General features: G+C 37.4%; 1 protein-coding gene across 1 annotated transcript in view; it reads left to right on the top strand.

The window, feature by feature from the left end:
* The window catches only part of LOC150095203 (putative ATP-dependent RNA helicase DDX43), a 282,514-nt gene that overhangs the window by 228,195 nt on the left and 27,302 nt on the right, over positions 1–27,017 (top strand). Inside the window, exons 17-18 of the mRNA XM_090409697.1 lie at positions 58–165; positions 15,206–15,280. Coding sequence (XP_090265823.1) covers positions 58–165; positions 15,206–15,280 — 183 coding nt within the window. The remainder of the gene's footprint in view (positions 1–57; positions 166–15,205; positions 15,281–27,017) is intronic.

Raw genomic sequence — 27,017 nt, 5'->3', positions numbered from 1 at the left:
CATTTGAATGTTTGTTTTACTTGTTAATTTCCTTAGTTATATAATGTTTATTTACAGGGATCAGGGTGATCGTGAGCAAGCACTTGAAGATTTGAGAAGAGGAATAGTAAGGATTTTAGTTGCCACAGATGTTGCATCTCGAGGACTTGACATTGAAGACATAACGTGAGTTTGTGTTCTGACAGCATGTTAATCAAAATAGCCTTATAGCAGACAGTTATTTCATGTTATTTACTGGTCCAGTTAAAATGATAATGGTTTTTATTGTCCATTCAAAATTTGTGCATGCATGCATGCGTGTGTGTGTGGGGGGGAGGTGTTTATAATGATTAGAAAATATGTATCATTAAATACTATTTTTGTCTATAAGTATATATAGCTGATGCAACTTTTTGTGTGCAAATTGCATTTGATGAACATTTAACTGCACACCAAAGTATTTTAATTGATCCATTTGGATTGAAAGTGAAGATTCACTCTAAATCTAACAATATATGTATTCAAATCTCTCCATGGTCATGAATTGTATGTGAATATCTTTAGGTGTTAGAGAATTCTGGTGTGAGATCAATACCCTGATAACTGGAATGTGTGCAATGGCTTAACAAGTTCTGTCTTTGATCTATATAGAAGTTAACAGATTATCTGTCCCTTTACCCATCTATAGATTTAACCTGACTTGGATTAGAAATAAAGTTAATTTAGTGTTTTGGCCAGATTGTAAAGATGCCATCCTTAAAATTCAACCAAATGCGAGGGCAAGGAGAGATGGTGTTAGAAATCTGATCTTCTAAATGCACCATAAAATAATCAGCCAAAGTAGGTAATATAGGACTACCCATAACAATTCCTTCAGTCTGTTGAAATAATTTATTATGCCAAGTAAAATAACTGGCATTTGATAGTAAACTTGAATCATTTGACAATGTCATCAGGAAAATCTACTTGTAAAAGCTGTAAAGTTTCTTGAAGTGGTATATTTGTAAACAGTGGAAACCATCATATCAGACTTTTGAAGATCTTCTTTGATGCCAAAACTATTTTTGATAGAAGTGGTTTTTTTCAGTTAAGTTTTGTAGAAGTCTTGAAGGATATTTTGCCAAATAATAAGTAGAAGATCCTGTTCAATCAACTATTCAATGTAATGGATATCCAGATTTGTGCATTTTAGGAAGGTCATAAATATGTGGCGGGGGGGGGGGGGGTTGAGCATGATGAATCCTCAACTTTTTAATAGTATTAGCATCTAAGGAATATGTTTGATCTAATAATTTATTCAATTTGTTTAGCTGGCTTTGCATAGGATCTGTCATTTATATTATAAGTAGAGCTATCCTGCAATAAAACATTGAGTTTGCGATTATAATCAGTAATATCCATGAGTACCATTGCATTTCCTTTGTCAGATTTTATTACAATGTTATTATTTCAGCATAAAGATTGGAAAGCTTGTATTTCAGGTATAGAAATATTTATAGGAGGAGGTTTAGCTTTAGGGGTGCTTAAGGGTCAAAGCTGTATAACTGAGAGGAGACCTCGACATAGTCTTTAAAAGAATGCAGACAACCGACCAGGGCTTCTGACCTAATGTCCAATCCTCACCTTCTCGTGGTGCACCCTCTTGGGTATCTACTTGGATACTGAACGAACGAGGATGGGCTGGCAATTTGGGATTTAGCCGACCAAATTGTATTCTTATTGGTTAAACCAAAATAAAAAATGATGGTACAACATGACAGAATTTCATGTTGTACCATTATTTTTTGTACCATCACCCGGTTAAACAAGGCCCCCGTTGTTTTCGCCAGGGAACCAGAGCAAACAGCAAAAAGTCAGCTACTGGAACAAATCTGAAAACACACCCCAACTCAACATCACCAGAGTTAAAGATCGGTACCATCAACATAAGAAGCCTGAATGGCAAAGAAATGGAGCTAGCTGAGGAATTAGATAAGTACCAGATTGACATAATATGGGTGACTGAAACAAAAAAAGACAAAAACTGGTGAGATCTTTCTGAGCAATAAATACAAAATGTATTCAGGCAATGACAATCAAGGAAAAGAAGGAGTAGCCATAGTATTCAACACAAAATACGAGGCTAATCTTCTTGAATGGCAGTCAGTCTCAAGTAGAGTAATGTGGGCAAATATGAGAATGGGGAACTGGACAATGAGACTTATTTGTGCCTATTGTACCACAGAAGGTTCTACTAAGGTAGAAGTGGAGGAATTTTTTGAGGCTTTAGAAAAAGCAACTGACACAATGAAAAAGGAAAAGTTGGTCCTTGTTGGGAATCTAAATAGCAGAGTAAGAAATGATTGTGAGACATACAAAAATATTTTGGGAAAATTTGGAGAAAAGAGCAAAGCTAATAATAATAATATCTGTTGGATTTCTGCTCAGGACATGGACTGGTTGTTACTAACACCATGTTTCAACATAAAAATGTGCACAAATTCACATGGAGAGAAGAGGCAAAGAATAAGAAAAGTCTCATTGACCATGTTATTGTTGATAGTAATGTTTTCTCCCTGGTGCATGACACCAGAGTGTACAGAGGATTTGAAATTGGAAGTGATCACTAGTTAGTCTTGAGCAGGATAAAACTGAATTTCATATTGAAAAGAATAGCATGTAAGAAAGTTTTAAAGTGAATAAAAGTTGAGCAGCTCTCAGATGTCAACTGTTGACTAAAATACACAAATATTATTGAAGAAAAAATGAAAGAGTTTGAGAACAGGAATCACACTTTGGAGATTCAGTGGCAAGCCTTGAAGACAGCCCTGATTGATTCAGCTAGAGAGGCATGTGGTGAAGTTGTCTGCAAGGATAGAAAAATTAGAACTCCATGGTGGACACAGGAAGTTAAAGAGGAAGTGAAGGAAAAGAAGAAAGTATCAAAAGTTCCTGGCAAATAAGGCAGCTTGTGCTCTTAGAGAATACAGAGATAATTGCAAGAATGCTAAACACTGTGTAAAACTAGCTAAACAAAAGTCATGGGAGGACTGTGGCAAGAATATAGAAAATAAATATCAAGAAGGTGGCAAAATATTCTGGGGGTTGTTGAAGAAGCTTAGGAATGGAGGAAAGAGTGCTGTAAAAGGAGTTAGAGATGATACAGGTGACATGAAAACAGGAGAAAAAGATATCCTTGAAGTATGGAGTAATTACTTTGAAAAATTGCTAAATGAAACAAGCAGTGATGACAGCACATTGGTAAAAAAACACTGACAAGGCATGCAGTCAAGAATACATATCCATACTTGAAGTAGAAAAAGCCATCAGAGGCTTGAAATGTGGAAAGGCAGCAGGAGTAGATATTCAACCAGAAATGCTGAAGTATGCTGGTATAAAAGTCTTACAGTGGCTGCTCTGCATAGTTCAGAAAGCCTGGACAGAGGGACGAATTCCCAATGATTGGAGTAGAGCTCTCATAGTACGCATATATAAAAACGGAAATAAAACTGAATGTGAGAATTAGAGAGGTATTTTCCTACTGAGTGTTTCTGGCAAGATCTATGCAAGTATGCAGGGTGTTCGGGATAAATTTGACATATTTATAATTAATTATATTTTTCCGTAAGTTACATGTATTAACACACACTTCTCTTCATTTAAAAGTTTGGACCCTTCTTCATTCATATACAAGATGTCAGAAAGGATGGATAGCTGGAACCCACCTGAATCATGGAAGAGAATAACTTGTATCATGATGATTCGTGCCCGCCATCAAAATAAGGATATTACGACTGCTGCCCAATGCTCCCTGAATACAGTAAAAACAATCAGGCATGAACTAGAGACTTGCAATGGTGACTACGAGGATGTAGCAAGAAGAAAGATCCCTAGCAGACGATCTGATTGCGTTCGTACAGCAGAATTCCTCGCAAATCTGCAGGAACAGGTGTTGAAGAACCCTGGCATTGGAATTCGGGCTTTGTTCGTGGAGTTGCTAACTGTAGTCAAGCCCTGGATAACAAGGGTAGCCAATGGTAGGCCGTATGTATGGCAGCAGGATTCGGCCCCTTGCCACACCTCTGGGAAAAGTCAAAAATGGTTGTCTGAAAATTTCTACGACTTCACCAGTCCAAATGTTTGGCCTCCAAACTCCCCAGACCTTAACCCCATGGATTATTTTGTATGGGGCGCAGTTGAAAAAGACACCAATCGCACTTCCAGTAATACAAAAGCCCAGTTAATGGATAAAATTAAAACCGTTTTTGCGGCCCTTCCCAGGGAGACTGTAGCATCAGCTTGTTCGAGGTTCCGAAGCAGAATTGAAGCTGTGATCGATGCTAATGGTGGTTATTTTGAGTAAATCTTGTTGATAGTATTGTAATTAACTCTGCCTGTAATGTTTTTTTGTCAATTCATTAAATTTAATAGATACAAAGAAGATTTTCTTTTTCCTTACGAAACTGTCAAATTTATCCCGAACACCCTGTACTTGAGAAACGGTTTAGAAGAATTGTGGATGAAAAGCTGGGTGAAGAAAAAGCTGGATTCAGGCGAAATAGAGGCTGTCAGGATCTGATCTTCACTTTACGACAAATAGTCGAGAAAGCATGGGAATATAACAAATATGTATTTAAGTTTTGTCGATTTGGAAAGGTGCCAAGAGAGAAGCTATTCAATACGCTACAGGTATATGGTGTCAATGGGGCATTATATCAAGCAATACTTAGCCTTTATTTGAGTTGTAAGTCAGCAGTTAGAATTGAAGGAAGTACAGGAATATATTTTAATGTTAAATCTGATGTGAGACAAGGATGTACATTATCCCCTCTGTTATTCATTATCTATATGGATCACATTATGAAGGAAAGTGGTATTAAACAAGATATCAAAATTGGAGATGTTAATGTCTGATCTTTGCATTATGCAGACGATGTTATACTTCTAAATAAATCCGCTACAAGTCTGCAAGATTCCCTCACTAAATCGAGTAACTGTTGTAATAGATATGGTATGAAGGTCAGCAATACAAAGACAGTGAAAATAGGCAGAATCATTGAAAATGTCAACTGTGTTGTGAATGGAGAACCTGTGGAACAAGTAAAACATTTCAGCTACTTAGGCACGATTTTTAGTGAAGATGGTAAATTAAATATAGAAATAGACAGCAGAATCAACCAAGCTGGTATGGTGGGAAGTCAATTGAATAAATTCATATGGAATAAGAGAGAAATTAGTTGGAACACTAAATTAGCTGTATACAAGACAGTGTTCAAACCAGTTTTAACTTATGGATTGAGAGCTGGGTAAAACACTTGACCAAAGACTGCAGATATGAGAGTCCTGAGAAAGATTATAGGCATGAACAGATGGCATCAATGGCAATATCATATTAAAAACGAGGATATTAGGAAAGAACTTGACATTGTCAGCATCCAGGAATGCGTTAGCAGAGCTAATCTCAGGTGGTATGGCCACTTAAACAGAATGGGCGAAGAAAGATTAGCAAAACAAGTGTTCTCTGCCAGGTTGGCAGCAAAACGACCCAGAGGAAGACCAAGATATAGGTGGATTGATATGGTACGAAGTGCCTTAGACAATAGAAATATAAGATCTGATAATGCTGGAGTCTTGACAAGTAACAGACTGATTTGGAGGAAAATTGTAGATAGGCAGTTAGTAATGATGTAATTTTTTTCAAGTAGTACTATCATATCCTGGTACACCCCTTGAGGGTATATGGCAGGAATTTGATGATGATGGTTTAGCTTTATACAAAATCTCTACAATCTCAAAACTTAGCTTGCTAGCATCTGTACGTAATTCCCTAATGACTTTTTCTACGCCTATCATAGTCTGAATGAGGTAAATGAGATGTTACAGCTAAATCTTGACCTTTTGATGTACACTTAATTCATCATTGGTAAAAAGATAGAACTCGGCAAATTTAGTTTCCACAACTGGCAAAAATGGGGTCTATCGGCAAATGATGGATGTCATGCCCGACAGAAGAAGAAATTAGGCTTCTCAGGTCGTTAACCTACGAAATCCTCAAATTGACAATGAGAATGGGATCCCAAGTATTGAGGAAAATAGGAAGAAAATAAGACATCCAAGAGAAAATGAGATAGAAACTATACTTGTTGCAACTTGGAATGTAAGAACAATGTTAAGAGCTGGTAAATTAGAGAACTTGAAGAAAGAAATGGAGAAGAATAAATTGGACGTGGTTGGTCTAAGTGAAGTCAGATGGGAAGAGAACACGGGGAGAAAATGGAGTAGCATTTGTGTTTGAATGAAAAGGTTAAAAATTCAGTAGAAAAAATAATATATAAAAGTGACAGGGTGATTATGATTAAACTGAAAGCATAGCCTGTGGACATAATGATTATACAGACACACACACACACACACACACACACACACACACACACACACACACACACACACACACACACACACACACAGATGACTGTGATGAAAATGAAGTAGAAGAGATATATAATCAAATAGAAGAGATAATGGAAGAAGACAGAACTAAAAGGTGTACCATCTGGATGGGAGACTGGATTTCGGTGGTAGGTGAAAAGGTAGAGAAGGGAATAACAGAAAGATATGGCCTTGGAAAAAGGAATGAGAGAGGTGAAAGACTTATAGAGTTTTGTAAAAGACACAAACTAATCATTGGTAATACTTGGTTTAAACTTCCAAAGAGAAGAAGATATACATGGAAAATGTCAGGTGATATCACAAGATACCAGATTGATTACATGGTAATACAAAACATGTAAAAAAGATATCAACATATCCAGGAGCTGATATCGACTCAGACCATAATTTGCTTGTTATGGAATTAAGAATATGATACAAGAAAATAAACAAAAGTAAAAGCAAGAAAAGGTGGAACCTAGAAAAATTAAAGGAGATGCAGATAGGAAATTCAGAGAACAACTGGAAAATAAAATAAGGAACAAAGAGAATATATCTGAAGAAACTATGAAAGTTAATGCAAAATGGAATCAACTGAAAAACCTGATATATGAAACAGCTGCTGAAGAGAGTTTTGTGGAAGGGAAAAGAATTAAAAAGCCTTGGATTACAACTGAAATGATAAGAAAAATAGAAGAAAGAAGATGGAAAAATGTAAACACTGAAGAGGGAAGAAGAAAATACAAAGTATTAAATAATGAACTGAGAAGAGAAACTGATAAAGCAAGAGAGGAATGGTTAAAAACAGAATGTAAAGAAATTGAAGAAATGGAAAAAAGGGGCGATATGATAAAATGTTTGAAAAAGCAAAAGAAATTACAAATATTAAAAAAAGCATAAGAAATCTGCCATTAGAAGATAAGCAAGGAAAACTGATTTATGATATTGAAATACAGGGTGAAAGATGGAAGGAATACATCAAAGAACTTTATGCAAAAAATGAAAGACCAACAAAAATTGAATTAGAAGAGCAAAATGAAATCTCAACAGAAGAAAGAGATCCTGAAATACTAAAGAGAGAAGTAGAAACACAATTAAGGAATTAAAAAGTGGAAAGATGGGAGGAGTGGATGGAATACCTAGTGAAATCCTAAAACAACTGGAGAACAAAGGTATAACAGAAACATGGAAACTCTGCAACCTCATTTACTAAACAGGAGTATGGCCTAAAGATTTCACAGAGTATTCTTATACCAATTGAAAAGAAAAGCAATCCTGCTAAGTGCAGTGACTACAGAACTATAAACATACTCTTGCATGCATCCAAAGTACTGCTAAGAATATTAAATCAACGATTGTGTAATAGAGTGGAGTATTTTCTGGGGGGTGATCAATTTGGATTTAGAAAAGACAGAGGAACCAGAGATGCAATTGGAGTAATGAGGACCATATGCGAAAGGAATATAGAAGTAAATAAAGAAGTTTATATATTCCTAAATATGTGAAGAGCCAAAGGCTTCAATTCGGTGACGTAAAATTATTTAAATTAATGGATATTACATCCCATATTGTTTCACAACCGAAAAAGAAACTCAAAGAGTTTCATGCCGAATATATTACTATTATTACTATTATTACGGGCAACTCCAGGGAGTCATTAGACTCATCGAGGGAGGCCCCAAATCATATTCATCACAACTATTTGACATTCATACAGTATCTATCATACCTCGCCTTAAACTCATTCACTGTCACAGCATCCACTACAGACTCAGGGAGCGCATTCCACTCATTCACTACTCTAAAAGTAAAGAACCCAGCTCTAACACCTTTACTAACCACACTTTTGCCCAGTTTCCATGGATGTCCCCTAGTCCTCCCACAACCAGCCCTGTTCTCAAAAATATCTTCTGAATTAATTTTATAGAAACCCTTCAGTAATTTGAATGTCTCAATCATATCTCCCCTCCTCCGCCTATCAACCAATTTTTGCAACCCACAAATCCTCAACCTGTTCTCATACGGTTCATTCCACAGACCTGCTATCATCTTGGTCACTTGCCTCTGGATCCTCGCCACCTCCTCCCCATCAAGAAGAAACCTAGGTGACCAAATCTGAGCACAGTAGTCTAGATGGGGTCTTATCAAGGCTCGATAGAGAGGAACAATAACCTGCTTGTCTCTGCTTGTCAACGTATTCCTCAGCAACCAAGTGATTTGATGAGCTGTTTTGGTCACTTTTGCAATGTGTCCCCTAAATTTCAATTCCTTATCTACCAACACTCCTAAATCTCGTGCCTCATCAATTTCCTGGAGCAGGGTTCCACCAATGCAGTAATCTGCCGCCAATCTTTTCACCCCAAAGTGCATAACCTTACATTTTGCCACATTAAACTGACATCCATTCTCCTTAGCCCAGACCTCCAATCTATCCAAATCACCCTGCAAAATTTTGACGTCATCTGCATTCACTATTGCCCTACCCAACTTCGCATCATCCGCAAACAAATGAACTGTTCCTCTCAGATCATTTCCTATATCATTTATGAACAAATTAAACAGCAGTGGTCCAAGAACAGATCCTTGTGGCACACCACTAGTCACAGGCCGTCTTGTGGACTCCACTCCCGAGTAAACCACTCTCTGATATCTCTCCGTCAACCACCCTCCTATCCATCTCACCAACCCCATGTCCATTCCCATATGCTGCAATTTACTGATTAGAATTCCATGTGGAATCCTGTCAAAGGCCTTGGCAAGGTCCAGCAGAATCACCGTAAACCCATTACCCTTATCCAGTTCAGCCGTCACTGTGTTATAATACGTGAGCAAGTTACTGAGGCATGACCTACCCTTCACAAAACCATGCTGTCCCCTATACAGTATCCCATTTTCTTCTATCCAATCTTGTATTTTCCTCTTGACTATTTTCTCTAAGACCTTGACAATGATTCCTGATATGCTAATCGGTCGGTAATTTACAACAGCAGTCTTGGAACCACCTTTATGCAGTGGAACTATTTTCCCCTCTTTCCACCCGCTCGGGACTAACCCAGACCCGAGACTCAAATTAAACAAAATGGTCAAGGGTACTGACAATTCTTTAGCTGCTTCTCGTACAACACGAGCTGGTATACCATCCAATCCCACAGATGTATTGACATTGAGGTTATGCAATAGACTACTCACCTCCACTTCATTAACCACAATTCCCGTATAATCTACTGGTTTATTCGTTTCTGCAATGTCACCACCTGGATGATATACTTTTGCAAAGTGCTCACTCAGTAACTCAACTATCTCAACTGATTCAGTTACCTCCCTACCATCGGCATTCTTTAAAATCAATCTGCCATGTACATTTTTCCTTTTACTTGCTACATATCTAAAAAACTGTTTAGGATTCTCTTTAGCCTGCATGGCCAATGTTCTTTCGTAATCCTTTTTGCTTTTCTTACCACACTCGTCACCCTTCTGGCCTGCGCTTTATACCGTTCATGTGCCTGCCGGTCACCCTTCTCCTTAAATTCCCTCCATAGTTGTTTCTTTTTTTGCAACTCAAGCTTAATGGTGTTATTCATCCATTTAACCCCTACTTGATTTATTATTCGGACTCTAGGTATACAGTCAGCCATTGCTTCATGCAAGCACTTCTTAACTACCTCCCATGCACTATCAACTTCTAGTCCTTGCAGTTGTACATGCCATGGCACTGAACCAATCAAACTCCTAAGCTTGTCATACTTTCCCGCCCGATAATTCCACATGTACCCTGTCTTAATTGAAAATTCTACACCTTTAGCCACCTCCCAAGTTAAGACCCTATGATCACTCTCACCGATTGGTGGCAATGTGGTCATATTTGTTACAGCCAAATCCTCAGATGTAATTACTAGGTCAAGCACTCTCTGACCCCTAGTATTTTCCATTACATGCTGTCGCAGATAGTTATCCCTTAATAACCGCATAAAATCCAGTTCCTTCCTCCCATGTGTCCTCTCCTCACTCCAATCGATGCGACCATAGTTGAAATCTCCCATAATAATCACCCTCCTTCCACCCATTTCTTCTATTTGCTTGTGCATACTGTCACCATCATCTTTTCCATCACCTGGTCTATAGCAGCACCCAATTGTATATTTAGTTCTGCTAGCCACAATCTCACTCCAAATGGCCTCAAATGTGCTCTTTTCTCTATCCTGCAATTCAACTTCTATTCTCCTTGGCTGGAGCTCATCAGCTATCATCAACAATACTCCTCCCCCCATTTTATTCTCTCTGTCATTCCTGAACACACTATACCCATCACATTCAATCCCACTAGTTATATCATCTACAGTCAGCCATGTTTCACTAATACCTATAACCTGTGGTCTGGAAGTGCCAACCATGGCCAAAAACTCTTCCTTCTTGTTCCTAATACTCCTAGTATTAGTGTACATGAATTTAAGACCCCCATTAGCCCCAACCCTACCTTGATGCCTTATATTAACTATCCCACTCTGATTTGTTGTCCTTATTTGCTCTGGCATATTATATTCATTCTTACATTCAACTGCCTCCATAAGGACTGTATCTCTACCCCCCACCCCCCTAACAAATCTAGTTTCCCTGAATTTGCACATCCACTACATTCAGCAACACTTTCTCAAGTCTTCTTACACCGTAACCATTCAAATGCAAGCCATCCATCTTATATAGATCCTTTCGCCCATCAAACTCGCTCCACACATCCACAAATTCCACACCACTCGTCATACATAACCCACGCATAAAGTCATTTGCAATTATAGCCCTCCTTTTAAACATTTCACTGTCATACCCTGGCAAAAGACTAATCATTCTAACTCTCTCACTCTTTTCTTTTGCTACCTCAAACAATTCATTCAGGTCTTCTATCATTTCCATTTTATCTCCTTTCAAATCATTTGTACCTGCCACAACAATCATTTCTTTCACCTTTTCCTTTTGCTCTCTAATAGACGCAGTTACGTCCTTTATGGTCGCACCAGGTTGGTACGATTTTGTCAAATCCTATACTAACACACCTCGTACTAACGAGTCTCCATACAGCACTCTATCCTTCATTTTGTTCATGTTCACATTCATACGTCTATTTTTCCTGTCATACCTTTTATTATTGGTTGGTTCATTCAGTCTACTTTTGTTCATGCACTCTAGCTGCTGTTTTGCTCTTTCTATCGCACTATTCAACAACGCGATCTCACTCAATGCATCTATCTCATCTTTTTTGTTCTCTGAGAAACCATTTATACTATCATTCACACTCTCACAATTTTCATGTACAACCTTGCCGTTTCTTGTCATATCCCTATTTCCTTCATTCTGAAGGTTGACAAAAATATCACACTCACGATCCGAAATACACTTCAATTCTGCATTCTCCCTACATTTTCTACACACATTCAATCCTTTATCATCATCTAACCACACTATGACCACACTCCGCAAAGCGTACATTTCACAGCTAGTACACTGACTCATTTCTTTTATGCTACCGTTCTTTGATAACGATGGCGAACCTTCATTACTGGCTGCCATTTTCCTACGCACAGGTGCCATATTTATCTGTAACGTGTTTTGTCAAATTAAACGTTATAACACACCAAAAATAGACGCACTAAAATACGCAAGGCAAACTAAACAAAACTACACAATATTAAGTAATTTGTATCGATAACTGAAAATGATACTTATCTTATCTGGAGCTTGCACGAACACTACTCATTACGAAGTCATCTAGCGGCGACTTCCCGACATAGATTATGCTATAAAACACTTTAGTACACTAACCACGTTAATAAAGCTCTAATAATATACCAAAATTAAACACTTAAGTCCATTAAATTGAATCCAAAACACCAATAAATCAACAAAAAACAAATCTCTCAGGAGCTCTCCGATAGCACGTCCGTTCACCAGCTAGCCTCGACACCGATCCACTTATATATATAGAAACTTTATATAGAAACTATATAAAGTTCGGCGAGTCCAAGCGTAAGCAAATACCTGGATAGGGCAACACTGAGGCAACTCATAGTAAGGGTGGAGCAAGCTGAGATCACTATTCTTGTATATAATGTGAAACCCAGCTCCTAGGAGCTGTATTACTGTTCTACATTATGAGAGTAGGTCTCATCAGTGAGTAGCTAGACCTAGATAATACCAAGTTTGTTGCGAACAGAGCTTATAGTAGGGTATGTAAGCTCTGTTCGCTACAAACTTGGTATTATCTAGGTCTAGCTATTCACTGATGAGACCTCAATAAAGGTTGAAACCGGTCTGGGCAGTGACCTTCTCTCATAATGTAGAACAGTAATACAGCTCCTAGGAGCTGGGTTTCACATTATGGGTAAATACCAAGAATAGTGATCTTAGCTTGCTCCACCTTTACTATGAGTTGCCTCAGTGTTACACTATCCAGGTATTTGCTTACGCTTGGACTCACCAAACTTTATATAGTTTCTATATTTGGGTTGAAACTCTTTGAGTTTCTTTTTCGGTTGTGAAACAATATGGGATGTAATATCCCTGAATTTAGATAAATGAAGTTTATATATGTTTCATCGACCTTGAAAAAGCATTTGACATGGTGAAATTGGAAAATCTGATGGAAATATTACTCAAAATAGGTTTAGATTGGAGAGACCGAAGGTCAATAGCTGAATTATATATGAACCAGACAGCCATAATAAAGACAAAAGTAGAAAAAATAAAAAATGTGTGATTGGCAGAGGTGTAAGACAGGGATGCTGCCTGTCACCGACGCTCTTCAATATATTTGCAGAAGAAATGATAACAGAAGCATTTGATGAAGAGAAAAGAGGAATCACTATTGGAGGAAGAACAATACAAAATATTAGATTTGCAGATGATCAAGCAATATTAGCTAATACCGAAGATGAACTACATCACTTAACAAAAATTTGGAGTATGACCTTATATGGGTCAGAAACATGGACAATTAGGAAGAAAGAAGCTAAAATGTTGGAGGCATTTGAAATGCGGTTATGGAGAAAATAAAGTGGACTGAAAAAATCACCAATGAAGAAGTATTACAAAGCGTTGAAGAAGAAAGGAATTTACTAAAGACCATGAGAAGAAGGAAGCATATCTGGATAGGAGACATATTAAGAGGGAGACAGCCTACTGAAAAGAATGATAGAAGGGAAAATTGAAGGAAAGCAACCAAGAGGAAGAAGACTACTAATGATGCTTGATGATAATGGGAACAAAAAGATATCAGGAAATAGAGGAGGAAGCAGGAGACGGAGGAAATTGGAGGAAGAGAATCTGCTGAGTTGGACCTGTCAAGAGACAGAACACTAATGATGATGAAAAAGATGGTTAGTTAGATTTATGACCCACTATATGGACAAAATTGGGTGGTTACTGAATGAACCTATGGCTTCTTTGTTCTAATAATTTAAACTTACAAATCAACTTCAGTTTATAATTTAAGTGTGCATGTTTAGCCAAGGAAAGAAAAATTCTATAGATTAATTCAAAATATTCTGGGCTAAGATTATTTTGTAGGATAGTTTGAAGTTCAGAAATATTATTGTTATTAGTAAAGAAGAGCATGACTTCTTTAATGTAACATATCAAAATTTCTGATAGACCTCCAGTAATCATCAGCATAAGAATAAGTTACTAGATTTAAGTTAAGGGATATTACATCCCATATTGTTTCATAGCCGAATATAGAAATTATATAAAGTTCGGCGAGTCCAAGCGCAAGCAAATACCTGGATAGTGCAACACTGAGGCAACTCATAGTACGGGTGGAGCAAGCTAAGATCACTATTCTTGGTATTTACCCATAATGTGAAACCCAGCTCTTAGGAGCTGTATTACTGTTCTACATTATGAGAGAAGGTCACTACCCAGACCGGTTTCAACCTTTATTGAGGTCTCGTCAGTGAGTAGGTAGTACACTTAGATAATACCAAGTTTGTAGCGAACAGAACTTACATACCCTACTATAAGAATTGCCAAGAAGGTGTCCTAATAAATTGCTAATTATATGAAGAGCCAAAGGCTTCAATTCGGCGACGTGAACTTATTTAAGTAAATAAGTTCACGTCGCCAAATTGAAGCCTTTGGCTCTTCATATAATTAGTAAGTTACTAGATGTTTAATAGAGACATATGCATTAGACATAATTTTTTTTAAAAAAAATAATGGCTTCGCACATGTAAGAGAGGATTAAATATTATTTATTACTCATATATTTTGTTCAATATGTCATGAGCTTCATACGGCACGTATATAATATCACATCTCAGTTGCAGCTGTACACTAGGAGGAAACTACTAGAGTTCAGAAATGCAGGTATAGATGGATAATTAATTAATAAATAAAATATAAACAATTTACAGCGACCACTTCTCAAACTGTATGTCTAAATTTTGGGAAACAATTAATAACCTAAATGTTGTTACCAGTTCTGCATTCTACCTGAATGAAACTCATGACTTACTGAGCAAAATATAGGAGTAATAAATATTTAGTTTTTTTCTTGTGTGTGAAGCTGTTATTTAAAATAACATACTACGTCTGTCTCTATTAGAAATCTAGTAATACTTCATACGGATCAGTGGTTGTCATCATATTTGAGTCCATGTTGATGGGAAGTAATATTATTTTCATACTGTCATCAAAAAATAAATACTTGATGCTGTTCTTATCTTTGTTTGGGGTTAACTATATTTATACCATTAAAATATAAATATATAAATCTTGGCCATATGAGCATGTTTGATTAATTTGTCATTATTCTTCACTTCATATTTAGGCATATATTTAACTATGATTTTCCCCGCAATGTGGAGGAATATGTGCATCGTATTGGAAGAACAGGAAGAGCTGGGTAAGTCTTTTCTAATTTCTTTTTATCGCTGAAAGTATTCAAATATGATTTTATTTTATTTATTTTTTAATTCTGTCTTGTTTATTTGTTAGAGGGATTTGAAAGAAATATTAGAGGCAATTAAAATGTTAAATCCATATGTATTGCTAGTGATTTTAGGGTATGATAGGGCTGCGGGTGAAAAACAGTGATAGCGAATGTTTGGTGCGTTACATATGGATTTATATGGAAGAGATGAGAAGCTGCTTTAGCAGCAAACATCTTTTATGATTGATATTAGTAATATGATTTTCAGCATATCTAATAACTAAAAATCATCTTTATAATGTTTTTAATATATCTACATTAAATAAATACTAACAGGAGTCAAGAAAGAGCTACCTATGAGATATATGCAATTTTTGATGTAAAGCACTGGCATTGACATGAAAAATTACAAATTTAAAGCACTTGTCTCATAATCTAATCTAATGCTGACAATGTCAAGTTCTCACCTAATATCCTCGTTTTTAATATGATATTGCCATTGATGCCATCTGTTCACGCCTATAATCTTTCTCAGGACTATCATATCTGCAGTCTCTAGTGTTTGGTCAAGTGTTTTGCTTCTGACCCAGCTTTCAGATCCAAAGTTAAAACTGGTTTGAACACTGTCTTGTATACAGCTAATTTAGTGTTCTGACTAATTTCTCTCTTATTCCATATGAATTTATTCAATTGACTTCGCACCATACCAGCTTTGCTGATTCTGTTGTCTATTTCTATATTTAATTTACCATCTTCACTAAAAATCGTGCCTAAGTAGCTGAAATGTTTTACTTGTTCCAGAGATTCTCCATTCACAACACAGTTGACATTTTCAATGATTCTGCCTATTTTCATTGTCTTTGTCTTTTTATTGCTGACCTTCATATCATATCTATTACAACAGTTATTCAATTTAGTCAGAGAATCTTGCAGACTTGTAGCGGATTTATTTAGAAGTATAACATCGTCTGCATAAAGCAAAGAGCTGACATTAACATCTCCAATTTTGATATCAGGTTTAATACCACATTCCTTCATAATGTGATCCATATAGATAATGAATAACAGAGGGGATAATGTACATCCTGGTCTCACACCAGATTTAACATTAAACCATCTTCCTGTGCTTCCTTCAATTCTAACTCTGACTTACAACTCAAATAAAGACTAAGTATTGCTTGATATAATGCACCACTGACACCATATAATTGTAGCATATTGAATAGCTTCTCTCTTGGCACCTTGTCATATGCCTTTTCCAAATCGACAAAACTTAAATACAGATCTCTGTTATATTCCCATGCTTTTTCGACTATTTGTCGTAAAGTTAAGATCTGATCCTGACAGCCTCTATTTGGCCTGAATCCAGCTTGTTCTTCACGAAGCTTTTCTTCCACAATTCTTTTCAACCGTTTCTCAAGTATACTTGCATAGTTATTCAATTTAGTCAGATCTTGCCAGGAAGGAACACTCAGTAGGGAAATATCTCTCTAATTCTCACATTCAGTTTTATTTCCCTTTTTATATATGGGTACTATGAGATCTCTACTCCAATCATCGGGAATTCGTCCCTCTGTCCAGGCTTTCTGAACTATGCAGAGCAGCCACTGTAAGACTCTTATACCAGCATACTTCAGCATTTCTGGTCGAATATCTAGTCCTGCTGCCTTTCCACATTTCAAGCATTTGATGGCTTTTCTACTTCAAGTATGGATATGTGTTACTGACTGCATGCCTGGTCAGTGTTTTTTACCACTGTGCTGTCATCACTGCTTGTTTCATTTAGCAGTTTTCAAAGTAATTACTCCATACTTCAAGGATATCTTTTTCTCCCGTTTTCATGTCACCTTTATCATCTCTAACTCCTTTTACAGCACTCTTTCCTCCATTCCTAAGTTTCTTCAACAACCTCCAGAATATTTTGCTACCTTCTTGATATTTATTTCCTACATATTCTTGCCCAAGTCCTTCCGTGACTTTTGTTTAGCTAGTTTTACACAGTGTTTAGCATTCTTGCATTTATCTCTGTATTCTCTAAGAGCACAAGCAGACTTATTTGCCAGGTACTTTTGATATGCTTTCTTCTTTTCCTTCACTGCCTCTTTAACTTCCTGTGTCCACATGGAGTTCTGATTTTTCTATCCTTGCAGAGACAACTTCACCACATGCTTCTCTAGCTGAATCAAGCAGGGCTTTCAAGGCTTGCCACTGAATCTCCAAGGTTCAATTCCTGTTTTCAAACGCTTTCATTTTTTCTTCAATAATCTTTGTGTATTTTAGTCTACAGTTCACATCTGAGAGCTGTTCAACTGTTATTCGCTTTAAAACTTTCTTACATGTTATTCTTTTCAGGATGAAATTCAATTTTATCCTACTCGACTAAATAGTGATCACTTCCAATTTCAAATCCTCTGTACACTCTAGTGTCCTGCACCAGGGAGAAAACATCACTATCAACAATAACATAGTCAATGAGACTTTTCTTATTCCTTGCCTCTTCACTCCATGTGAATTTGTGCACATTTTTATGTTGGAACATGGTGTTAGTAATAACCAGTCCATGTCCTGAACAGAAATCCAACAGATATTTGCCGTTATTATTAGCTTTGCTCTTTTCTCCAAATTTTCCCAAATTATTTTTCTATGTTTCGCAAACTTTTCCTACTCTGCTATTTAGATCCCCAACAAGGACCAACTTTTCCTTTTTCATTGTGTCAGTTGCTTTTTCTAAAGCCTCAAAAAATTCCTCCACTTCTACCTTATTAGAACCTTCTGTGGGATCATAGGCACAAATAAGTCCCATTGTCCAGTTCCCCATTCTCATATTTGCCCACGTTACTCTACTTGAGACTGACTGACATTCAAGAAGATTAGCCTCGTATTTAGTGTTGAATACTATGGCTACTCCTTCTTTTCCTTTGTCATTGCCTGAATATAACATTTTGTATTTATTGCTCAGAAAGATCTCACCAGTTTTTGTCTTTTTTGTTTCAGTCACCCGTATTATGTCGATCTGGTACTTATCTAATTCCTCAGCTAGCTCCATTTCTTTGCCATTCAGGCTTCTTATGTTGATAGTACCGATCTTTAACTCTGGTGATGTTGAATTGGGGTGTGTTTTCAGATTTGTCCCAGTAACTGACTTTTCGCTGTTCGCTCTTGTTCCCTTCCGAAAACAACGGGGGCCTTGTTTAACCTGGCGACGCCCCAGCTGGCATGAAATTTTGTCATGTTGTACCATCATTTTGTATTTTGGTTTAACCAATAAGAATACAATTTGGTCGGCTAAATCCCAAATTACCAGCCTATCTTTGTTCGTTCAGTATCCAAGTAGATACCCAAGAGGGTTCACCACAAGAAGGTGAGGATTGGACATTAAGTCAGAAGCCCTGGTCGGTTGTCCGCATTCCTTTAAAGGCTATGTGGAGGTCTCCTCTCAGTTATACAGCTTTGACCCTTAAACACCACGGGATTTTTTTTTTTTTAATAACAAACAATTTTATTACCAGAATAGTAACATTTGCCACCGACAGGTGGCACATCAGTTGTGTCAGTAGTTTGTGCAGTGGCACAGCACAGTTTGCAACGCAGCTAGGATTACAAATGTGACGGCCATTATTCATGAGAATAGATGTCAGACGTGGCACGACACCCTGCACAGCATCGAAGAGGATTTCAGCTGTAATTCCTGTCACATGATGGCGAATAGCTTCTTTCACCATGGCCACTGAAGCCGGCTGACCTCTGTACACTTGTGACTTCAAGTAGCCCCATAACCAGAAGTCACAAGGTGTAAGGTCTGGAGATCTTGGCAGCCATTTGTGCTAGAAAGAGCGACTGAGGACACGGTCTTCGCCAAATGTCGATCGCAGCAAGTGGACAGGACCTGTGATGTGCGGAGGTTCTCCATCCTGCATGAATGTTGGAGCGCTTGCCTTTCTTGCAAGGAGGGAATGATGCTGTCTCTTAAAAGCGCTGCATAATGCTCACCTGTGACAGAAAGAGTTCGAAATGTGTCGCTGTGGACTTCCTCAAAGAAAAAGGAGCCTATAATTAATGATGTCATACCATGCTGTCACCTTTGGCTGATGCAAAGGGATTTCCACAATCACGTGTGGGTTCTCTCTCGCCCAGATGTGGCAATTGTGCCTATTTACACTTCCATTAAGCGAAAAGTGCATCTCATCAGTCCACAGGACATTTGACAGTCAGTGCGCATTGTTTTCCATCTGTTGAAAAGCCCAATTTGCAAATTCATGACGTCTCTCGAAATTGTTTTTTTATTTTTTATTTTTTTTATTTATTTATTTATTTGTTTATTTATTTTTCCTGTACGTGTTGGATTTTATAAGGCTACCTCTTGAGTGATATCTACACAGTCCAGTACGAAATGCCAGTTCGTCTTGAAATTTCATGCACACTGCATTCCCCATGTGCGGAAGCTGCCGATTGTGTGTCGGTCTCGTGTTTGACCTCGTGCACAACTGCAATAGTTTTTTTTGGTCTCCTACTTCTTGCACGTGCTTCCAAACTGGCAGTGTCCTCAATCCTTTTCATCATAGTTATCAGTGAGGAACAAGACATCGGTCCCTTTCCACTTCTAATATCCCGCATCGAACGATAGGTGCGCAAAACCACACTTTCATATTTGGAGTTCTGATAATACAACTTAACTAAAAGTGCTTTATCTCGTAACAGTAACATGCCTCACCTTGGCAGAACATTTAACTTCAGCAATAAACGTTAAATGCTGAAAGTTTAACTTCAGTATTCACTACATCTGAAATTTACATACCTCATGGTTTAAATAGTGACAGGCAGCAGCTCCGGGACTGCTACAGCGCCTGTCAGTGACAAATGTAACTATTCTGGCAATAAAATTTTTTTCGTTATTAAAAAATCCCATGTCTTTCTGTGCATTTCTGTGAAAACCCATCGTGCTACTGTCTATACTTTTCGAATTATTGAATTTTTACTTTTTCTGTGACTTTTGGATCACCCGGTATATAAATAGACAAAGCTGGTATGGCTGGGAATCAGTAGAATCAATTTATGTGGAAAGAGCTAAAACACCAAACTAGTAACTGTTCAAGACATCTCAAGCCAATTTAAGCTAATGGAACTGAGAGCTGATTTAGAAATAACAGTTAAACAAATGCTAGAGACCACAGATACGAGAGTCTTGTAATAATATCATGGTACTTTGTACAGCCCTTTAAGAGATATATATTAGGAATTTAATGATGATGGAAGAATTTATACAGTGGCTATGTAGCTCAGTGGAAATGGCAGGCAGGTAAATAAGGCTTTTATCCTCCATGATATTTGGGTTTTAACCGTGCAGCTCAAAAATCAAATCACACCATTACAGACAATACACACATAAAAGGTTTAGGGTTATGAGATGGCAGCAATTATCTGCCACACATACACTCACTCACTCCAGAAACACCTTAACTTTTTGACAGCTTGAGCTCACTATTAGTAAGAGATTTGTGGATAGCCAGTGTCCATCCATATTTCTTCTTAGCTCTTTCTACTCCCTGAGGAATTAAAAAGGTATAACAGCTTTATTTAGAAGATTTTTTATTATTTATATTTTAGAATTACCATTTGGAAAGAAACTGGTTATTAATCTGATTGTTTATACAAATATGCATTTATTGGAAAAAAATCAACAGACACCATAGTGTGAGGAACAAAAAAGCCATGGCACCCACCTTAATAAGATGTAGGATGTCCTTTCATGATGATGATTGAAGTAGTCCTATGGGGAATACTTTCCACAAGTGTACAATAGTAATCAATGCAAATTTTGGACCATTTTTCCTGTAGGCATTTAATGAGGTCCAGGACTGTTGTGAAGTGGACACCCCTTGACATCACCCAATGCTCCATTCCATTCCACAGATGTTCAGTAGGGTTGAGTTCAGGGCTTTGTGGAGGCCAGTCAAGTTTGGTGATGTTCATGTCCAAAAACCATGCAGTTGCAGTAGCAGCCTTATGATGTGGTGTGTTGTTTTGCTGAAAGAGACAATGGTCTTCCATAGAAATGCCACAAATTAGGAAGCGTTGACTCAGAAGCTTCAGGTTCCTTTTGGAGTTCAATGTTTGTGGCACTACAAACAGAAGTCTCAGGTCAAACCAGGAAAATACAGTACCATACCATCACACCGCCACCTCCAAATTTCATAGTTGGAGTTATGCACTCTGGTAAGAGACATTCAATGGGCACCCACATCCACACCTGTCCATCTTCTTGGTAGGGGTGTAGCAATATTCGTTGTTCCACATCACAGCTTTCCAAGCTTCCATGTCCCACTGTACATGTTCTTTGCACCACTGAAGATGACGCTGCACATTGGTTCGGGTAATGTGGGACTTGCATATTGCAGTCCTCCCATGGAAACCCATATTATGAACCTCGGTTCTGAATGTTTTTGTGCAGAATTATGTTCCAGTTGATATTTGTAAATCTGCATTCAACCTGTCAGTCAACAAATGACTGTGTTTACATATCCTTTGTAGCACCCTGTGGGAACGTTCGGTGCTTGTGACGGATCGTTCACTGCATGTAGCACTTGCAATTGATTCCCTGCAGTTCCATCTCAATTAATCAAATTGTTGACAATCTCAATATTCAACTCATTACATGACATTATGCGCCTTACTGTTGACTTCTTTCTGAGCAGTGTACACTGCTCAGAAAGAGCAGTGTACACGCAAATATTTTGTAGTGAATATGCTGCATAAATTGGAATGCTGAGTTGATTTCCAGTGGATTAGAGTAGAGCTCTGTTTTGTAACACCTTTATAAAAGGGAAATAAAAGATGTATATACAACATCATCATCATCAAATTCCTGCCATGTACCCTCAAGGGGTGTACAGGATATGACAGTACTACATGAAAAAATTACATCATTACTAACTTCCTATCTACTATTTTCCTCCAAATCAGTCTGTTACTTATCAAGACTCCAACATTATCAGATCTTATATTTCTATCGTCTAAGGTACTCTGTACCGTATCAATCCACCTATATCTTGGTCTTCCTCTGCGTCGTTTTCCTGCCAACCTGGTAGAGAACACTTGTTTTGCTAATCTTTCCTCTCCCATTCTATTTAAGTGACCATACCACCTGAGATTAGCTCTGCTAACGCATTCCTGGATGCTGACAATGTCAAGTTCTTTCCTAATATCCTCGTTTTTAATATGATATTGCCATTGATGCCATCTGTTCACGCCTCTAATCTTTCTCAGGACTCTCATATCTGCGGTCTCTAGTCTTTGGTCAAGTATTTTACTTCTGACCCAGCTCTCAGATCCATAAGTTAAAACTGGTTTGAACACTGTCTTGTATACAGCTAATTTAGTGTTCCGACTAATTTCTTTCTTATTCCATATGAATTTATTCAATTGACTTCCCACCATACCAGATTTGCTGATTCTGTTGTCTATTTCTATATTTAATTTACCATCTTCAGTAAAAATCATGCCTAAGTAGCTGAAATGTTTTACTTGTTCCACAGGTTCTCCATTCACAACACTGTTGATATTTTCAACGATTCTGCCTATTTTCATTGTCTTTGTATTGCTGACCTTCATACCATATCTATTACAACAGCTATTCAATTTAGTCAGAGAATCTTGCAGACTTGTAGCAGATTTATTTAGAAGTATAACATCATCTGCATAAAGCAGAGCTGACATTAACATCTCCAATTTTGATATCAGGTTTAATACCACATTCCTTCATAATGTGATCCATATAGATAATGAATAACAGAGGGGATAATGTACATCCTTGTCTCACACCAGATTTAACATTAAACCATCTTCCTGTACTTCCTTCAATTCTAACTGCTGACTTACAACTCAAATAAAGACTAAGTATTGCTTGATATAATGCCCCACTGACACCATATAACTGCAGCGTATTGAATAGCTTCTCTCTTGGCACCTTGTCATATGCCTTTTCCAAATTGACAAAACTTAAATGTATATACAGGTCCCCATTTAATCGTGGTTTTGCTTTCTGTAGTTTCAGTTACCTACACTTAAGCCTGGTCCGAAGCAATTAATGGAAAATTCTAGATATAAAGAATTCATAAGTTTTAAACTGTGTGCCATTCTGAGTAGCATAATGAAATCTTGTGTCATCCCTCTCGGAACTTGAATCATCCCTTTGTCCAGCATATCCATGCCGAACTGTATATGCTACCTGCCTTAGTAGTCACTTGGTAGCTGTTTCCGTTATCAGATCTACTGTCATAGTTTCACAGTGCTTGTGTTCAGGTATCCCTTATTTTACTTAATAATGGCCCCAAAGTGCAAGGATAAGAATGCTAGCAATTCTGATATGCCAAAGAGAAGCTATAATGTGCTTCCTTTAAGTCTGAGGTTCCTAACCTGTGGCTTGTGACCTCTAAGGAGGTTGCAAAGTGTTTTCTGGGGGATTGTCACAGTTATTTTTAGCTGCAATTGTTTTTATAGGAAATTTCACCACAAAGGTTTTCAACACTTATTTATTTCAACATGGCTACACACTACAATATTCTACTACTGGTTGTAACACTGATTTTTGATAAATGAAGGAAAGTGACTTAAGGTCCACCACAGCAGATACATAAATATCAAAAGCCCGCCGTGTTCATACATAATAAACATTTTATATTATTTTAATTATTTGCTATGGTGGTCCTTTAATATTTTTTTATATTTCCACTGTGACGGCCTTTGATTCGCTCTCTAAATATAAATATAGAAATGCAGTGTTATCATTAGAATAAAATTCTATGTTACAAATAGTAAACTGAAAAAAGTATATACTATGATTCAAAATTCATTTTCAATCAGTGTCTCAATGTTTGAATAAAGACTGTTAATACTTGAGAAAGCCAGTGAGATAAAGATGTGACAAATATCTCTGTCCAGTAGCACTATTCAGAGCTTCATTTCAGATATGCCATAGACATGAAAGAGTGGGTTTTAAACGAAATCAAAGTTTCTCCATTGTTTTCTTTTCAAGTTCATGTTCTCAGTTGCTTGTCTTCGTGAAATATATTCATTCAGATGACATCAAAGAAGAGTTCCTCTTTTGTAGTGTACTTGAAACTACTACAAAAGGTAATGATATTATGGAGAGAAAAAAAAATCTTTTTTTTTTTTTTTTTTTTTTTTGAAACTGGAGGACTATAGTAAAAACGTCTGTGGGGTTTGTACAGATGGAGCACCCGCTATGCTAGGGTCAAAGGTCAGGCTTTCAGACAAAATGAAAGAACTTGCTTGCCAAGCAAAGGGCATTCCCTGCATGATTCACTGATATGCTCTTTCCAGTAAGAGTATATCGAAGACACTCAAAGCTCCTCTGCAAGAGGTACTTGATTATCTTTTCAAAATTGTGAATTACATCAAATCTGGAGACTTCAACACCCATCTGTTTAAAGACCTCTAATGATATGAATTCTGATTATAAGGTTCTTCTTTTCTACATTACTGTATGCTGTTTGTCAAAAGGAAGTCTTGTCAATCATGGTCTTTGAGTTGAAAGATGAAATCAAGTTGTTCCTGGAAGTGCAAGGGAAACATGACCTTGTGGCTTACTTTAATAATGAAGTTTGGAAGAAAAGAGTTGCCTACTTAGCAGACATCTTAGATCAGCTAAATAAGCAAAACTTAAAACTTCAGGACTTGAAATTAGATAATTTCATGTTTGAAAAACTCTGCAGTGTGTGGTAGAGGAATCTGAAGGTGAACTAGATGAGAATCTGAAAGCCTGGCTGGCTGGCTGAGTGGTTAGCACATCCGCTCCCCAGTCAAAAGGCTGTGGGTTCGAATCCCGACATGGATGTTTGTGATTGTCTGTGGAAATACCAGTGGTGGTGGTTGGCGATAGATGGTATTGGTGTAGTTGCGGTCAGTTGGTGGATTGTGAGTGGTGGAGACAGAGTTGTAGAGTCGATGCCCTCCGTCGATGAGTCTTTGGACTCCCTGGAGGTGACAAATAATAATAATTATAGACAACTTGAAAAGGAATTTCAGCAGTGCTTCCTTTAGCTTACAGAAGAAGCTGCTGCACTGGTATGAAATCCATTGTCTGCTTTCCTGAATTTAATCAGCATTCCCAATGAAGTACAGGATGAATTCTTGGATATGCATAACAGTTCCTAGGCATGTAATTTGTTTTCAGAAAAATTGCTGACTCAGTTCTGGTGTGCTATGTATCAGTCATATCCAAATGTCACCATTGTTATGTTGTTGTTTTCTCTGTTTTACAGATTTATATCTTCCTATTCTATCTTTCAATCGCTAATTCACTTCTTTAAATATCGGGCCTAATACATTTACATCTAGGATTGTTTCCTCTTCAGACACTGGCAAATTTATATTATGCTGAGCCAGCCAAAATGACTCAGGTAAATATGACATGTTTCTTGGAATATCAAAACAAAATACACAAAAAAATTCACACATTCAATTTCAGGAAACATCCTATAGCAGAAAAGATCCTTGCTCAGGGAGATATTAGATTCTGAGGCATTCTTACACAGTAATATACTTTTAACATGGCCTTATAGATTCAGACTGCAGTCGTGACCTAAATCTATAATTATATACACTTTCTAATTCCTTCCCGCCAAAAGAGGTTCTATTTTTATAAGTGGTATTTTGGAATCGTAATCAGGCATGACTCAGGTTTAGGTAAATATGACATGTTTATTGGAATATCAAAACAAAATACACAAAAAAATTCACACATTCAATTTGACTCAACACTGAATAAAGAAATTCAAGTTAAGAGATTAACATACTCTAAATTAAATCAAAGGTTATAAAACATCGTGAAACACAGTAATTGAAAATTGGGATAGATTGCAAATGATATGATGTTAAGCTAAAATTCCCTTCTGCAAGCTATTCATAAGATAATATAAACAAACATTCTAATGTTACTCAGTTACTAAAAATCCAAATCCTAATCTCGTTAAGTTAACTCCATCACATACAACACAAAAGACTTCTTCCAAACAATCCCTCTTATTCCAAAAGGAGGTTAACTATCTAATTAGAGTCTGTCCACAAAGTTCTTTAGAATAATATTCATAATTTACATTTCACATATAATTTTCTCTCTTCCAAGGAATTCTAAACACATAATAGAGTGATTCTACTTTATCGAACTTTTTCCTGACGTCTTTCAGCACCACGTGTACGTCTGGTTACCTCTTGTTTATTGGCTGTCCTTACGCCAGCATAGGGGCTATGCTATCTTCATAATTACTGCCGATCACGGACTCGATTTTCTGCGTCTCAAGAAACATCTCTATTCCTTTCGATGGGACTTCTCTGCGAGGGCTTGATTCTGCTAGGGCTGGAAATCTCACCTTCAGCTCTGCATGGAATCCTACAGCATTCTCAGGAAAACTTGCCGTCCGACATCATAGCACTGACGCTTCATCCCCCTTATTCGATCCACCGACTAACTTCCGAACCAGGAAGACGATAAGACAAGAGGGAGCCAATATGGTACTCATTCCCTTATATTCTTCGTTCGAGCGCCCCCTTTTTTCAGAGTCCCCTTTGCACACGACCTATATTTTTTCTCCTCTTGGGTTCGTCCCTTGCTCTCCCCTTTGCTGTTATACTCTTGTATTCACATAATTCGCATCAACGTACCTTCCTCATAAGCTACTGCCTCTGCCGTTAC

This window comes from Typopeltis vanoorti, chromosome 20 (assembly GCF_054136105.1).
Source record: "Typopeltis vanoorti isolate ZY-2024b chromosome 20, IOZ_Tvanoo_1.0, whole genome shotgun sequence".
Classification (NCBI taxonomy): Eukaryota; Metazoa; Arthropoda; class Arachnida; order Uropygi; family Thelyphonidae; genus Typopeltis; species Typopeltis vanoorti.
Note: the sequence above shows the minus strand (reverse complement) of the source record. Positions and strands in the feature narration are given on the sequence as shown.